The sequence below is a fragment of the Macaca mulatta genome, chromosome 11, assembly GCF_049350105.2.
Source record: "Macaca mulatta isolate MMU2019108-1 chromosome 11, T2T-MMU8v2.0, whole genome shotgun sequence".
In the NCBI taxonomy this organism is placed as follows: domain Eukaryota; kingdom Metazoa; phylum Chordata; class Mammalia; order Primates; family Cercopithecidae; genus Macaca; species Macaca mulatta.
In genome coordinates this window covers 15,502,391-15,519,157 of record NC_133416.1, presented here as the reverse complement: position 1 = coordinate 15,519,157, position 16,767 = coordinate 15,502,391, and the positions used below count along the sequence as shown (strand labels likewise).

At 43.7% G+C, this 16,767-nt stretch overlaps 1 protein-coding gene across 3 annotated transcripts in view; it reads right to left on the bottom strand.

The window, feature by feature from the left end:
- FAM234B (family with sequence similarity 234 member B) overlaps window positions 1-16,767 on the bottom strand; it is a 36,543-nt gene that overhangs the window by 7,810 nt on the left and 11,966 nt on the right. For all 3 annotated transcript variants that reach the window (XR_013400920.1, XM_015151168.3, XM_001087297.5), the window contains exons 3-10: window positions 14,793-14,891; window positions 11,591-11,779; window positions 10,381-10,511; window positions 6,615-6,762; window positions 6,114-6,255; window positions 4,962-5,105; window positions 4,698-4,779; window positions 2,070-2,225 (exon numbers count right to left, since the gene is read on the bottom strand). Coding sequence is in view for 2 of the 3 variants with exons in the window: in XM_015151168.3 (XP_015006654.2) it covers window positions 2,070-2,225; window positions 4,698-4,779; window positions 4,962-5,105; window positions 6,114-6,255; window positions 6,615-6,762; window positions 10,381-10,511; window positions 11,591-11,779; window positions 14,793-14,891 (1,091 nt within the window). In the remaining variant the exon portion in view is untranslated. The remainder of the gene's footprint in view (window positions 1-2,069; window positions 2,226-4,697; window positions 4,780-4,961; window positions 5,106-6,113; window positions 6,256-6,614; window positions 6,763-10,380; window positions 10,512-11,590; window positions 11,780-14,792; window positions 14,892-16,767) is intronic.

Genomic DNA, 16,767 nt, shown 5'->3' with positions numbered 1-16,767 from the left:
GGAGATGAAACATGGCTTTACCAGTGTGCTCCTGAAGGCAAAGCACAATGACTACAAGAGGTGGAAGTGGTCCAGTCAAAGAAAAGTGGAAAGGTCAACAGCAAAAGTCATGGCAGTATTTTGGGGGGATGCCCAAGGCATTTTGCTTGTTGATTTTAGGGCTAAAGAATGATAACATTGGCCAGGTGTGGTGGCTCACGCCTGCAATCCCAGCTCTTAGGGAGGCAGAGGCAGGAGGATAGCTTGAGCCCAGGAGTTCGAGGCCTGCCTGGGCAAAATCATGAGACCCCATTCTCCACAAAAAGGAGAAAAAAAAAAAAAAAGAATGATAACATCTGCTTAAAATCAGAGCGTTTGAGAAAGCCAAAGCTTTAGCAGAAAAGCACCTGGGAAAGCTTCCCCAGAGAGTTCTCCACCACAACAATGTTCCTACTCATTCCTCTCATCAAACAAGAGCAATTTTGTGAGTTTCAATGGGAAATCATGAGGCATCCACCTTATAGTTCTGAGTTAGCTCATTGTGACTTTCTTTAGTTTCCTGATCTTAAAAATTCTTTAAAGAGCTCTCATTTTTCTTCAGTTTATAATGTAAAAAAAGACTGCATTGACATGGTTAGATTTTCCCAGGACCCTCAGTTCTTTAGGGATGGACTAAATGGCTGGTATTAATGCTTACAAACTGTCTTGAACTTGATGGCACTTATGTTAAGAAATAAAGCTCTTTTTTTTTTTTTTTGAGACGAAGTCTCCCACTGTCGCCTGGGCTAGAGCGCAATGGCATGATCTCAGCTCACTACAACCTCCGCCTCCCAGGTTCAAGCGATTCTCCTGCCTCAGCCTCCCAGGTAGCTGGAATTACAGGTGCCCACCACCACACTTGGCTAATTTTTTGTATTTTTAGTAGAGACGAGGTTTCACTATGTTAGCCAGGCTGGTCTCGAACTCCTGACCTCGTGATTCTCCCGCCTCAGCCTCCGAAAGTGCTGGGATTACAGGCATGAGCCCCTGCGTCCGGCCGATACTTTTTATTTTTATATTTTAATTACATTTTTCCATGAACTTCCTGAAGTCCCCTCATATGCGGGGAGGAAGTTAAAAAGTTAAGTAAATTGCCCATGGTCACATTGTTAGGGCATGTCAGAGTTAGAAATATAATCTAGATTTTAGGTAAATCTGATCCTCAAAATGAGCAAATATATTAGCATCTTCATTAACCATTAACGGATAAAGATCATGAGGCTCAGAGAAGTTGAGTGACTTGTTGACTGAGCCTGGTGGATGAATTCAGGATCCTGCCTTCATCAGGTTCCCCCCATTATCTTGGACCATCTGTCTTCTCTAGAGAGCCAAGATTATTTTCAGTTTATCCTTAGATCCCTACAGAGATCACAGTGCCTGGCACACAGAAAGTGCTGAGTCAAGATGTGTTTCATTGAACTAGGTCAGGGTGGGTCTTACTAAAAACTCCCAGGTACCTAACACAGGTAGCACCCTGCCTCATCAACCCCATGAAAACACTGCAGTGTAACATTTAGGACTTTCTAAAATCTGCCTTCTAGGTGTCAGACGTTCTCTCCCATAGTTCCTCAAACAACCTCTCAGTTTTATGTGGTCAATGTCCCTCTCCAACTGCTGGCCACCCTCCCCCATATCCGTTCCTTCAGTCTCAGGGCATGCGCCTCAAAGCCCAGCCTTACCCCTCCCTGAAATTCTCTCTGCCCACTCCAGACCAGTCATAATGATTTCTCCTCTTCAACAATTGTAGCATATATGAATTGTCTGCAAATTTGGATCTAGCATCTTGGGAGGACTTTTTATTCTTTATTCAGCTTCCCCCTGTCAGTAGCCAGCAGTCAGGGGCTGTTGTCAGCATTCACATTCTCTGCTAAAAGGCAAAGGTGTGGCTCAGGAGGACACAGGGTTCCTGCTTTTCTCCACCGAGTGCTGACTTGTTTCTACCCCAGCCCTTGGAAAGTGATGGATCAAATAACATCTCCAGAACACAGTCAGCCCTGCAGAGCAGCTGCCATCTGACAAAGTAAAAAAGGGACCCTCCCAGGCTCACTCACGGAATTGGGAGATGCAGCTGACAGCCCTTCGGCCCAGAAGAGGAAGACAGACTTCCGGTCTGAAGTAACTGCCGAGGTGGCTGGCGTTTCTTTCATGTGACACGGAGCACGGTAACTCCAAACAACAGAGCCAGAGTCACCATCCACAACCATCATCTACAAAAGAGAAGACAGAGAATAAACATGGCCAGGCCTCAAAAAAGCAGCAGGCCCAGAAAATGCACACACAAAAATGTGCAGGTATTCAAATAACACAAACATTAACAGGTTGCACTTTTAAGATGCAAGCAAACTGGGTGTTCAGAGAGCATGAATAATGGCTAAGGACAGGACCTAAGCTTCTGCAGCCCTTGTTCCCATTTAATAGATTTCAAGAACTGCAAAGTTCTCAAGTGGGAAAGGGACATTCAAATCATGTAGTCCACCCCATTTTACAGGTGAGAAAAGCAGGATCTGAGAAACAGGAAATGATATGGACACAGGGATTGTCCACGATTAGGACAGTCCTCAGAGAGACAGCAGCAACTCTGCAAATGCCAACAGCAGCACCTTATTCCCCACAACACAGCAGCCACTCAGAAAACAATGGCCCAGTGAACACTGTCCTCGGGCGCGGTGTTCCCAGCTTTACGGATCTGACTCTTGGTGTCGTGGCATATGGACCTAGGGAAGTCTCAAATTTAAAGCAATGCTGTTTAAACAGGCAAAAAAAAAAATCCAAGAGGGAATTCATTGCTTAGTTGCATTTATCAAAGGATAATGATGAAGGAGTTCAAATTCATAATCCTGGCATATGTCTGCTCTTCACCCTAAATGCCTCACAAATCTGGAACCTCTCATTTACCACAATCCCCAAGAAGTTCCCCAATTTCCTCCAGCCCAAGTGTCTTTACTCCCTCCTACTCAGCGTCTCCACGCTTCTATAAGTGGAAGACCTAACCTCTTTGGACAACTGCTTGCCCTATTCTTCCAGGCTCCTGAGTCCCGCCTTTCTGTGTCTGTACTCAGAATCTGCATCACACAAGTTCCTGGAACCAACCTGGCAGAGGCAAAATCTTCCCAACCAGCAGAGAAAGAAAAACAGAGAAGCACTTTAAGATTCCCTTTGGCAGTCTTGGGGAAAAAAGAAGTCTAGAGACACTGCACTAAAAACTTGTATCCACTCAAACACATATTTCATTTAACTGTCACAATAATCCTATGAAGGCAGGCAATATTATTACCCCTGTTTTATAAATGCAGAAACTGCAGCTAGGCAAGATTAGGTAATATGCCCAAGGTCTCCAATAAGTAATGGTGTCAGGATTAAAACCCAGGGCTGAAACAGTATCTCCACCTTCAACCTACTATACCTACTATACACCCTTCTTCCATTGTCCTCCCAGCACCAGTGAAATCCCAATCTGTATCGGAAATTCCTTTGAATTACACGCAGGCATTGGCTTTTCCTATATAGCACTGTTGGAAGTCTCTCCCTAACATGATGCTTTTATCACTGTATCTGTCCTCTGCCCATAACCAAATAGCCCTATGGCCTCCAAAGCCTCATCCAGATTCTGCAGCTGTGCTTTCGGGGCCCTCTGTAAGCTGACCTCATTCTCGTCTCTCTGGCGGGAGTGCACCTCAGCCCACCCTTATCTATTTAGCAAACCTTTTCTCTGCTTTCATGATTCTGCACATACAACCCCTGACCAACATGAGGCATCTCTTGCCTCCCTGGCCCTCCAGCTCGCCTGCACTCCATCTGCTCCCTGTGTTTCCGGTGGACCCCTGTGTGAACCTCCACAACACCACTTTCCAGCATGTGGCAGAGCTGTGTAGTGACTTTGTCTTCATTAATTTTGTGTCTCCAGCATTCATTACAGAAGTTGGCACACATTAGAGGTGATGATAAAGTGTTTGTTGAATTCTTTTTCTCTCTCAGGGAACAGTGGGCAATGTATAGAAACAGATATATATTTCACAGTGAAAATGAACCAAAATGCAAGGTCAATAATTCAAAAAAAAAAATTGTAACTCTGTAATTCTGCTGTAATGTTAAAGAAATGAAAGTCATCTATCCAATCATTATATTCTCACAATATACAATTTCATATAATATCAAGGATCTATTCAGTGTCCTTGGAACATGCTCTATCCTTTCTGTGTCTGGGCCTCTGGTCTTGGTGCCCCTGATCTGGCATGTTTTCCTCTCCACATAAATATGACTCAGCTTTAAAAGGCCCTGCTTATATTTCCCTTCTTTATAAGGTCTTCCATAAAACCCCAGTCACCACAGACTTCTCTGAAATCTCAGGTGTAGCTGTGTGTTAAAGTATTACATTTCTGTATACCTGTCTTTCCCCACCAAGAGATTTCAGAAGGTTCCCACTGCCTAACTGTAAGCTAGGGATCCAGAACAAGAAACTCCTATATAGGAAGGAGATTATCCTAGAAAGGCTTCCAGTGCTCCAGATTTTAGCACTGAACTGTGAATTTTCATTTTATCCACTCAGTGAGACTCTGAGTTCTTTGAAGGTAGAGATCATATTATAGGTTCTTTTTATTCCCTGCTGTGCCTAGCAGAGGGTTGGACAGAAAGTATATACTTTACATGTGCTTTGATTGATCTGAGGCCCAAAGTTTTACCTTTTTCATCCCAACTCCATCCTGTATCTGCAGAAGGAAGTCTAACGTCTGATCATCAGTGAAATATCCAGGAGTAGGCTGGCTGCAAATAAGGATAAAGTAAGCAATCAATAGTGAACAAGAAAAACAGGAAAACTAAGAACTCTCCCTCCCTTCTCTTGCACTGGCCCCAGATATAAGAATTGCAAGCAATTGTTCTGGACAATTTTTAGACATGGGAAAGTGGATCAAAACAGCAAACACAAGAAGGAACACACTGCAAACCTGCGCAGGCCTTGAAGTCTCAATGTCCAGTAAGGTGTCAGATTTTGCCCCCGAAGCAGCACAAGGCCTTGTCTGGTTGTAATCAGAAGGTTGCTGCAGTTGGAATCTGGTGCCTTCACCATCTGGAGTAGCTCAACACCATCACTGGGTTAAATAAGACCCCAACAGTTAGTCTCTGGCTTGAATGAGATTTCTGAGCCATTTATTTTGGCTTTTTCTCTCAGTATACATATACCTGTATACACTCTTACATTCATGCCCCACCATTATCTCATCAAGTGGGACACACTGTTGTTTCAGTTGAATCTCATTTTCTTGACCTTAGAAACCAAGGATCCCTAGAAAATTCCATACAAGTTCAAAAGGAACTCACAGGAGAAGTGTTCCAGTGCAATATCTCTCACATTGGATACTCTGAGAAAGGCAACAGAGTCAAGGATAATCACAGGGAAGGCAGACAGAGATCTGGACAGGAGGCCAGAGGTTGCCAATGAGCTTGGGCAGCAGCCCATGGCATACACTTCGCTGAATTTGTTCTTGCTCGGTGCCCCTGGGACTATTCTACTTAATACCTGTCAAATTCACCAAAACAACATGATACTGCCTAAAAAAATGCTAGAAAATGAATTGGAACTTCTGGTAGAAAAGAATGAAACAATTATTATCCAGGCTTGGGGTTAAATGGGTAAAATCCCCAGCATGTGACAAACTACATGCTTCTAGTTAAGAAATAAATAAAAATAAAAAAATAAGATTTCATGGACACTATTCTCACTTCTGTCAAAATGATGCTTCAACTAAGAGAAAAATACAGAAAAGAGTAGGTCAGATCCTTCAACACAGTTTTACAAACAGTTAGATAAGTCTATCTCCCTCCCCACTCTGACTCAGAGCCCTAAGTATCCTTCCTTGCATCCTACCTGAGGAGTGATTACACATGGTCACCAACACATAGATACCAACGCATTACGTTACCAAGAGAAGAAAATTTCTAACTCATGTTAACCAGATCAGAAGATAGTAAATTAAGATTAGCACTGTTTCCCCCAAACCTCTACCCACATATTCACCAGCCCAACCAAACTTAGAGACTCAAAGGCACGTGAGTTCACAGGACACCTCACTGTGACCAAGGACAGACATCTGCCCTACCTGTAAACATCAATGAGCTCAGAGAGGTTGATGGATCTTCGCTTCTCCCATTCTGGCTCTTCTATCTGCAGAGAAGGTGGTGAGCTGTCTCGATTTTGGGCCTGAACAAAAATGTCCCGCAGGGCGACAGCCTGTATATTTCCTAGCACCACAGGAAGAACCAACACTGAGAATCTGAATTTAACAGAACTGTTCCATGGTGAGGATCTGAGCAAGAGACACAGAGCCTGATCTAACAGAGCCCACCCAGACTGGACAACACAGAACAAGTGGGGAGGTGATTAAGTGGATGCTGGACAAGAGTCTTCCCTTTTGAGGAGGCAGCAAAGGAAAGCAGAGTTAACAGCCTGTGATAGGTAGGGGACAGTGAGAGACCCCTGCATTAGAAGGCTCTGGGAAGGCTGGTGTCAGGAGTTCCTGAGCTTTCAGCCTGTCTCACAAGGAAGACCCCATCACATATGCCAGTGGGGAACAGGAGCAAAAAGTAGCCTTGCATCTTACCAAAGCCAAACAGGATGTAGACAGCCCCATTTGTTGTGATGTAAACCTGAGGACCAATCAGATTCCCAACTCCCACGACGTTGTACTTCACAGGTCGACCCACTGGACTTCCGGTCCGGCCGGACACCAGTAGAAAGCACAGATCTGGCTGAGGAAGTAAGAGAGGGGGGTGGAGTCAACAGAAGCCCTATCGTTTCCTAATTAAATGGCTTCTCCAGACAGTCACTGCCTCCTCATTAGCCACGGGTTCAGAAACACTCCCCCAAATTGGAAAGCACAAAGCCAAACCTGCTTCGCTTTATTTCCCTTCAAGTAAGCAAGTGAGGCAAATGTACCATTGCCTCACTAGAGCCAGCAAAGGGCATCTTCAAAGCACCTCAGACAGTTTCTCTGAAGCAGAATTGTTGCTTGCGGAACAGTCTCCTGAGGCACAGAATTCTAGCCTACAGCTAAACATAGGATGGCTGGCCCCTGGGTCTTTACTTCAATACCAGAAATCCCCAGTAATATTTGGTTCCAGCTAGAGTTAATCCAGGCAGTGCTCTCCCATCAGAACACTGGATGTCTGGCCTGAACACCATCAACTTTATTCTCAAAGAGAGATCAGCAAACTTTTTCTGTGAAGGGCCAAATTTTAGGCTTTGCAAGCTAGATGATCTCTGTAGCAACTATTCTACTCTGCTGTTCTAGTGTGAAAGCCGTCATAAACAACACATAAATGAATGGGTGTAAGTATGTTCCAATAAAGCTCTATTTACAAAAACAAGTAGTGGGCCAAATTTAACCTACAGGCCACAGTGGCCAACTTCAGCTCTAGAGGATTTTCTTCTGGGGATAGAGTCACCAGTTAAATATGAGGATTTTACTGATATCTTGACTTCAGTAAAGCTTTTGACAAAGTTTATCATCATGAACTCTCTGGACAAGATAAAGAAATGTGCTTTGCCGTGTACCAGGAAAAGGTACTTATGGGATCAATAACAACCTAGAGGGAGGTTTTTAGAGGAATGTCGTAGCACTCTGCCATTGCCCCATTCCTATTAAACATTCTTATCAAAGACTTGAAAGAATAGAATTTAAGTTTATCACAAAGCTGAGAAGGATAGCTAATATGGCATAAGACAAACTCAAAATTCAAAAAAACCTTAGGCTGGAAGATGAGTCAAAATCTGCCAGAAAAAAAAACTGGTCTATTAATAATTAAACATTAAAAGATATAGGTACTTTAACTGGTTACAAACAAAAAGCAAATCTTAGAAAATATATTATGATCTTTGTCTGCAAAAACAGAAATACAGAGTCTATACCAAAATAAGTAACTATTCCCTTAGGTTGACACATTGGTTATACTACAAATAAAATGCTGTTTTTAGATATAAGTACCACATTTTAAAAGAGATTTGGACAAACTAGAATGCAAAGGGAAAGAAATCAAGAAAAAGAGGGGTCTGGACTTCCTGGTTGCATGAGGAACAGTATAAGAAATGGGGATATTTAGCCTTGAGTAGCAAGCTTAGAAGGACTAGGCTAATGGTTAAACGGCTTTCCTATAGAAAGGGGATTAGACTCATTCAGAGTAGTTCTATGGGAATGAAGCTGGAACAATGAGTGGAAGCTATGAGAAAGCAGATTTCTTTCTGCTTAGGACAGAATTTTCTGGAGTTGGCCCAAAAATGAAATGGACTGCCTCACAAATTCGTGTTATTCCCATCAGCCTGAGTATGCCAAGAGAGTGGGGTGCCAACATGCCTGTAATGTTGAACCACAGATCATAGCATGGTGCGAGAAAGTTAACCCAATGGTCTTCAAGGTCCCTTCCCACTAATGTTCTAGACCTTATCAGTTCCTCTAATCAAAAACCAGGTCCAGTTCTCCAAGCCCACTTCACTCTAAACCCGGATCAACAAATGCAATCACTCTACGTCACAGACTTAGGTTTCCTTCCTTGTGAAGAGTCTTCCATCTCAGAAGCTTATGCAGGTTCCTGGGGTCCCTTGTTGCTGGTAGAGAGGTCAAAAGAGGTCAGTACAAGGATGAAGCTGCTGCACTATATACCTAGTGCCTCTATAAGGTTTTCCTAGAACTGTCTACCACTTTTCAAGCAGAACTGAGACTATGCCCTAGCTGTACCCTATTGTGAAAATTCTGTAGGGCCAGATGGGCAATACACTGCATAGAGACCAACACAAAGGGCACAGAGTAAGAGTGGGCAAGAAGCCACTTCCTCCGGTGGAGACCTCCTTACTATGGAGGGTCCCCAAGGGCCTGAGCCACTCTCCTGCCAACCACCACCAGCTAATAAGCGGCCAGACGGGACAGTCAGACCGATTTCTAAATTCAATCACGACACAAAAACTTGTTCAATGGCTTGCTGTGCCTCCCCATATGTTCCCCTTCAGAGAATTGCTCCCTGATGTAAGTAATAATTCAAATCTTCCCTAGTCCCCAATCTCTTTATTCATAATGGCTAGGATAAAAAAGATTACATGAATCATTCCTGAATCCGTGGTTCGGGTCCACTTTGAGACCAACTGGCTAGCTAAAGAAAACGAACATAAAGTACCCTTAAAGCTTAAAACCCTTAAAACTAAGTAGGCTTCAGAAATTTAGCTCATTCTGGATCTTGCCTTTATCCTGCAAATGTAAGGGAGAGTTTAGTGTGCTAGAACAGTGCTCCTCAAAACTCATGACTGACGGGGCACTCTGAGTTTGGGGGACTCTTGGCAGAAAGATACAAAATCTTAACAGATTTCATTCCATTCTGCATAATTTTACCTGTAGAATTTACAACTCTACTCCATATAGGCAATACAAAGATCACAACAGCAAACACAAGGTCTATTAAAATTAAAATAGGTTATCAAATGAGGCAAAATTAGCCATATCCACATTTTTCCATAAACATTCTTTGCCAATTGACTCTTTTGTGCCCAAGCATTTCCTTGGCAGACACACTAGGAAGTCTGAGAAAAAGTCTTTGACAAAAGCTCTGAAAAACGCTTCCAGAATAAAAACTTAAAACCGAGATCATCCTGCTCATTAATTTACTCCTGCCTGTGATTTGGAGGAAAGATCTACTCTTACTTTACCTGTGTGCAGAGTGACCAGTACACTGAGGTTCCTGCAAATCACAAGTTAGGACCATAATTCAAGGGCCACTGTCCTGGATCAAAGTCTGCCTTATCACAGCCTAGATTACAACACTCCTTTCTTTGGTCATTGTTGTTATTATTGCTTGACTTAGATTTTTTTCCTACGTATCTTTTATGAACTTTGTACCAGCCTGTTCTATTGTTTTATAATTGACATAAAAATGTACATATATAATATAGGAAAACTAAAAATACATATACACAGTAAAACGTAGGCATTGCTCTAGGCACTTTAAATATGTTAGCTCTTATTTTCATAACAATGATATAAGTAGATATAACATGCCCTTTTTACATATGAAGAAACCAGAGCTTGGACAGGCTCCATGGCTTGCCCAAGGCTGCAAAGATATAAAGTGGTAAAGGTGGAATTCACATACAGACCTATCTGACTCTAAAGCTCCACTACACCGCAGTCCATGGAGCCATGAGGCTGCCAGAGAAAATGGGTTCATAATGGTCATATATTCACTTAACCTCACAAAGAGAATTTACTTAAACCCTTGTAAAAAGAACATTTCAAGCAGTATTTATAATAGCAACACTAGGAGCTGAGACAACTAAAATAGAAGCATTCCCTATAAGAAACAAAAACCATTTAATAGAGATCATACCTGCAATTCCCCAATGGCCAGAACCACAAGGTCTCGAACACCATCTTCATCCAAGTCTGGCAGCACCACAACTGGGGCAGCTAAGGTACCATTAGACAAGTAGTTTGGGTTCAAAGTCCAAATGGCTTTCCCTAAGGAAGGACACATAGGCTGGTCACTATGACAGCTTCTTGCCTCTGGAAAAGGCAGATGCCATGTTCCCAGGCCAGAAAAGAAAGACACAATGGGCTGAACAACAGACAGCAACTCCTGCCTACTTACTGCCTTTCGTTTTTGTCTTACTGAGGAGGAGGGAGCAGGGAGTGTGATCTGAATCCTCAGGTATCTGGCTAACAAATACATGCAATAATTTCCCACCTAGATCCTTTTAGATAAAATGGAGGTGCTAAATCCTTTCCAACAAAGAAGGGCTCACTTGCCTGGGGTGAGGGAACGGATCTGTTAGAGATTATAACAACTACTAAGGAAACATCCAGGGGCAGCTGACCAGACCACTCTGCTTCCTTCCCCCACACATAAGTAAGCACCACAGCATCATAGGAAGTTTTCCAGATGGCTTCAGTTCTACAGTTAACTCAAATCCCAGTTTTTTTCACTCAGAAGCACCCCGCAACCAAACTCCAACCTCTAAACCTGGGAAGGATGTTATTTATTCCGCTCCATGTGAGCACACGGCCCAGCAGTACCAACCCTATGGGCCGTATACTTAGGATTCTGTAAGAACCTTCAGGACATGTGATTCTTTTTCATTCCCTTTGTCATGTATATCTGAATGCAGTAAGAAGCTAAAAGGCTAGTCAACAAGCCTCAACAAACCTTTATTTCTTCACTGGAGTATTTTTTTTTAAGTAGTTAATGCCCAAGTTTACACATGGATCCCATGTATATCAAATATGAAGAATCAAAGTTCAGTTGTCTTTTGTACAAAGAACAGAGTCAGGAGACTATTTACACACCAAAGGCCTCAGGGTAGTTTCTGTTTGGGTAATTCAGTTCCAGCCCCATCCTATCACCAAACAGGTTGAACCATGGATCTGTTTACTCAAAGTGCCCAAACCTTTTCTCTCATTTTTCTTAATAACCATATTCCAGAGCAGTAAATCAGACATTCCACCATGTGAGAGTAAAAAGGTCCCCTACCCAACAGATGATTCTAATCCAAAATTATGGCTCGTAGGAGCAAAGTTCTTTTGTGATCAATGGTATTTACCTGACGTTGCATTGAATGCACTGAGCATTTTGTGTGTCCCCGTCACAAGGCAGACGGTTTCAGCCAAGCTTCCTGGCATCAGCTCCAAACATGTGATATCTCGAGCCTCCTCAGGGAGAAGACTAGACCACAGTGTGCTGCCATTCATCCCCGAAAGGCACACAAGATTAGCAGCTGGCCTTGAGCCACCTAAAAGCACACAAGAGAGATAAAGGAAAGCAGGCAGAGGAGATAAGAGGCAGAGATGAACAAGAGGCCACAAAACTCCAAGTGGATGGTGGTAAGGCAGCAACCACACTTGTGTATTTAGCTCCCTCCCACACTTCTGGCAGCAAGGTGTGAACACAGAATGCCTGTCATCTTTGCTCAACACGCTTCTCATGTAAGACAAGAGCTGCGGCCTCCTCTACACCGTTGAATGCATCTCCACTTTTGCACCTTTCCCAACACTTCTCTTTACATGTCTGCCACCTTGGCCCCAACTAAATGGTGATATCCTTAAGGAGAAAGACTGTCTCACTAATGTCTGCACCTATAGCAACCAACTGTTTGCCTAATAAGAGACAGGAGCAAATTCGAGAATACGAAAAAGTAGTTAAGAACAAAAAACCGGTAGGAAAAGATATGCTCGGAAACATGAGACTGATCTAGAATGTGTGCAGAGCAGGGAGCAAAATACCTGAATTCTAATCATCACTAACAAATGCTTCCTGAGAGTAGAAAAATTAAAAAAAAATAATAATAAACTTGAAGATTACATATAGCAATGATGAGTGGGTCTTGCTAGTCTAGAGTTGTACGGAATCAATTGATTTGGTCCCAGTCAGGAAAAAATATTTGGGAAGACCTAATACCTAGGTCCAAGGACAGCTAGTAAGGGATTAGAGTAGCCATGCCCTTAGTAAATAAGCCTTTATGTCACTTAATTACTACATCAGACTCAGAACTTTCTCCCTTGTCAGTTTCACATGCACTCTCAGGACAGGGATACATGACTCATTTCATACAGTTCCCACTTTCAGCAACAACTAATACAGAAAGGGAAACAAAACTTTTAGAGCTTCCTTCTATCTATTCCTCAGTACGACTAATTAATTATACAACCTAAAAACGAGTGACAAACTATGGTTGGCTGTTTCAGACCTTGTTGCCAGAAGATATATATGACAAACAGGGGTGGTATATGGTAACTTCCAGGCTTCTCAAAGGTGCTAGGATCCCTATCCTGTGCAGTTCTCCCTACTGGAGGAACCTACTCCATCCTACAATGCTCTAGCTCATCTTTTCCCAGGTGGTGATGCGTTACCCCTTCCTGCTAGACCATGACTCCTCGAGGCTGAGGCCAGGCTGCTCTTGTTCGGCAGTCTGTGTGTAATCAGCAGAACTCTAGAGAAGGTGCACAGTGGCTGCCACACAGTCAGCATCAACACACAGTTGCTGAATGAAGGAACAAGTGAATAGACCAAAAACTTAATTCCTCTGTGTCCAGTGGCACAGAGCTTTGTGGGTTATGGGCACAGCAGCTTGGCATGAGGGTCAAGGACATGAACTCCAGAGCCGGACTCCTTGGATCTGAATCCCCAGCTCCACCATTTACCAGCGGCAGGACTTCGGGCAAGTTCTTTAACCTCACGGTGTCTCACCTTCCTCATGTGCAAAAGGGGAATAATAATGAGTCTACCTCACAGGACTGTGTGGAGGGATAAATTCCTTCATACGTTACGTGCTGACAATGGTGTGTCAACACATAGAAAGCACCATATGTTCGCTACATCCTTATTTGCGCAGTCTGTGGCCAAATCAGCCTGGTCCATATTGTGTCCAAACCCACGGCCTTGCCATTATGAGTCTTGATATGAAGCAAACCACATAAGATACCAAATGACTAAAAACATCTCTAAATCTAAGTAGATGGGGAAGATTTTTACTTCAGAAGTCACAGGCAGGAAAAGCGTAATCAAGTTTTGATTGCACAGAAATCTACTCCTAGGCTGGAGATGCTCTCTATAGCAGATCTCCACCCAGATTGCTTTTACATCTCATGTGGGCCTCAGAAAGCCACCCCTACTAATGTAAGAGATGTGGTTTAGAATTCTCTAAAACACACCTAGACGTGTATTCCAAGGCCTAGATGACTTAAAAGCAGTCACTAGGGCACCCTCAACATCAAACTAGGTCCCTGCATCAGCTCACAGCCTGCAGTTTGACTCCACTGTAGTGGAGACTGCAGGACCAACCAAAAGCCTTGTGTACTTAGGCTGAAATCAGAACATTTTTCTTTTTCTACAGCTGACATGTGTAAAAGCTGGGATCCCAGAAACAGCACCCTAAATTAGGGTAAGTGGTGGACGGTTTCATAAGGAGACTATTCACAAAGATGTGGCCAGCGTGTAGAAACACCACAAGTTATAGTGCAGACCCTCAGAACTGTTAGGCTCCCCCACAAAGACACAAGGAGAGGATGCAATTACTGGAATCCAGAAAAGCAAAGTCCTATAGGAGGGCCACCTTGAAACGAGCTGTGACCCAGGGTCAAGGCTGTAGCAGCCATCCTGCGGTGACCCCGGCGGGGAGGGAGCCAGGGGAGTGAATACCTCCCCTCACACTCTTCCTCCCCTCCCATTCCTGAGCTGTGCTCCCCATTGAAAGCAGACCAGCAGGCAAGGAAGCCTGTTGATACCATCCATACAGCTCAGCTTCCCCATGCAGAGAGCAGGATGGACAGCAGGTCTACAAGCGTAAACTGAAGGGGGAAAGGAAAACACCCGGCCAACAGGTATGTGTGTAAAGATGTGTAAGTCTATGAACAAAACTTTTCTGCCAGGAATAGGAAAGTAGCATAAAGTCAATGTTCACTATAATCTAAGAAGCAATGGAAAACCAGGAGAAAACCCATGAAACCCGAGGACTAAACACTGTTCATTGCAAAGTGTGTGAGCAAGTCGCTTCCTCTCTGCATCGCAGTTTCTTCACTGGCCTGGTCACGACTAAAAATTCCTTCCAGCTATAATTCCTTCTGATTTTTTAGACAGCTTTATTTATATGTGGAAGCTTTCCTATGAGGGTTTTCATGTATGCCAGAACCAAGGTTAACTTTCTGTTCACTGCAGATCCTTCTGCAGTACCACTTGGGACACAGCTCTGATGTTTTCTCCTAGCTGACGGTATCCCTGTAGCAGTCTTGAAAAGACACGTCACTTACCTACTGCACTCCCATTCCTTGACATCACAAAGGAGAGAAGCACATCACGCAGGCCATCTCCATTCACATCAGCCAATTCCAATGGAGACAGGTCCCCACCTGTTATACAAAAAACAAAAAGGTCCTGAGCAAGTTACCACAAACCAGTTCTCTGTTGCCAGTAGCTCTATAAACAGCAGGCAGACTCCAGTTCCTTGACTAGGTACAGTAGACACACCTCTCCCTACTCCCTGCTCCCCTCACCCCGGCTAAGTGCATCGAAAAGTCCTGCACACTGTATGCACAACAAACATAAGACAACTCTAAAAGGCGGAGAGAAGGAAGTAGACCAGCTAGGGACTGCAAGACCCAAGGAATGACAAGGTGATGAGTCCTCTGGGTTTTCTTTTGGCCTCATAATACCCAGACAGGGTGCTGGAAAAGCCAGCAACTGAAAAACACCACAGGTACAGACAAAAAAAGCCCCAGATAAGGCTGGCTTCCCTAGCCAAAAGCCCAGGAAAGGTGCAGTCCAGCAAGACAGGAAAGTTTTAGATAATAACTGTCCTACTCCAACCAAACACCCCAGATAAAATTATGGGCCCAGCTCCACCCACCCATATAGCAAAGGCTGAACGTGGAGCCGGGCTCCCATCCTCTCCTGGATGTAACAAGGCACCCCACCACCACCACCACCATCAGGGTCATGTCAGAGAAAGCCAGCTGGGGGCCAGGACTGTCATCCTCACCGAGCAGGACCAAAGCAGTTCCACCCCAACTAGCACCAACAAGGCAGCCCTCTCCCTCCTCTCCACAGGCGTGGTGTCAGCAGAGGCCTCGTGTGGAGTCCGGACTTCCATCCCCCGACCACCCAACAGTGTGGACTCCGAGGATGCCCACACAATTTGGAGAGAACTCACACACTGCTGGTGGAAGTGTAAATTGGTACAACCACGTTGGAAAATAATTTAACATAAACTACTAATAATGAGCATGCACACACCCTGCGGTATGATCCAGCAATTTTACTCCCAGGTTTATGCCTTAGAGAAATTCTTATACATTGCAATAGGAAACACACACAAAAATGTTCTTAGCAGTATCACTTATTTATTTAAAAAAAAAAAAAAAAAAAAAAGACTGGAAGCATTACTTAAAGGTTCATCAACAGTAAAATGGATAAATCATGGGATATTCATACCATGGAAAATTAGACAGTAGTGAAAATGAATAAATTCCAGGTATAATGCGTCAATATAGATGAATCTCAATAAATTGTTTTCAGAAAATTAAGTGGCACAAAAAAGCAGGTCACGGGCTGGGCGCAGTGGCTCACACCTATAAATCCAGCACTTTGGGAGGCCGAGGCAGGCGGATCATCTGAGGTCAGGAGTTCAAGATCAGCCCGGCCAAAATGGCGAAACCCCGTCTCTATTGAAAATACAAAAATTAGCCAGGCGTGGTGGCGAGCTCCTGTAATCCCGGCTACATGGGAGGCTAAGGCACGAAAATCACTTGAACTCAGGAGGCGAAGTCTCAGCAGTGAGCTGAGATTGTGCCACTGCACTCCAGCCTGGGTGACAGAGCAAGACTCTGTCACAAAAAAAAAAAAAGGCAGTTCACAGAAGACTGCATGATTAAATTCATGTAAAATTTAAAACCTGGCATATTGACATGGTTAAACTTTACAGAAAAAGGAATAATCAACAAAAAATTCAGGATAGCAGAGGCCTTTGGTGGGCAGAGGAGGATGTGGTCAGGAGGGACACACAAGAGATTGTGAAGGTCTCAATGATGTTCTATTTCTAAAGCTGGGTGGCAGACACACCAACAATCTGTCACCTTTAGACTGTATATAAATATATGTAAATTAAACTTGCCTTCAGAGAAACTGAAGATGAGAACACAGAACTTGTCAGAAGCTAATCCAACTGGGCTCAGAGAAGTGGCAGAGATAAACATTTCTAGATCAACAGGATGCCAGGGTCTGAGGAGA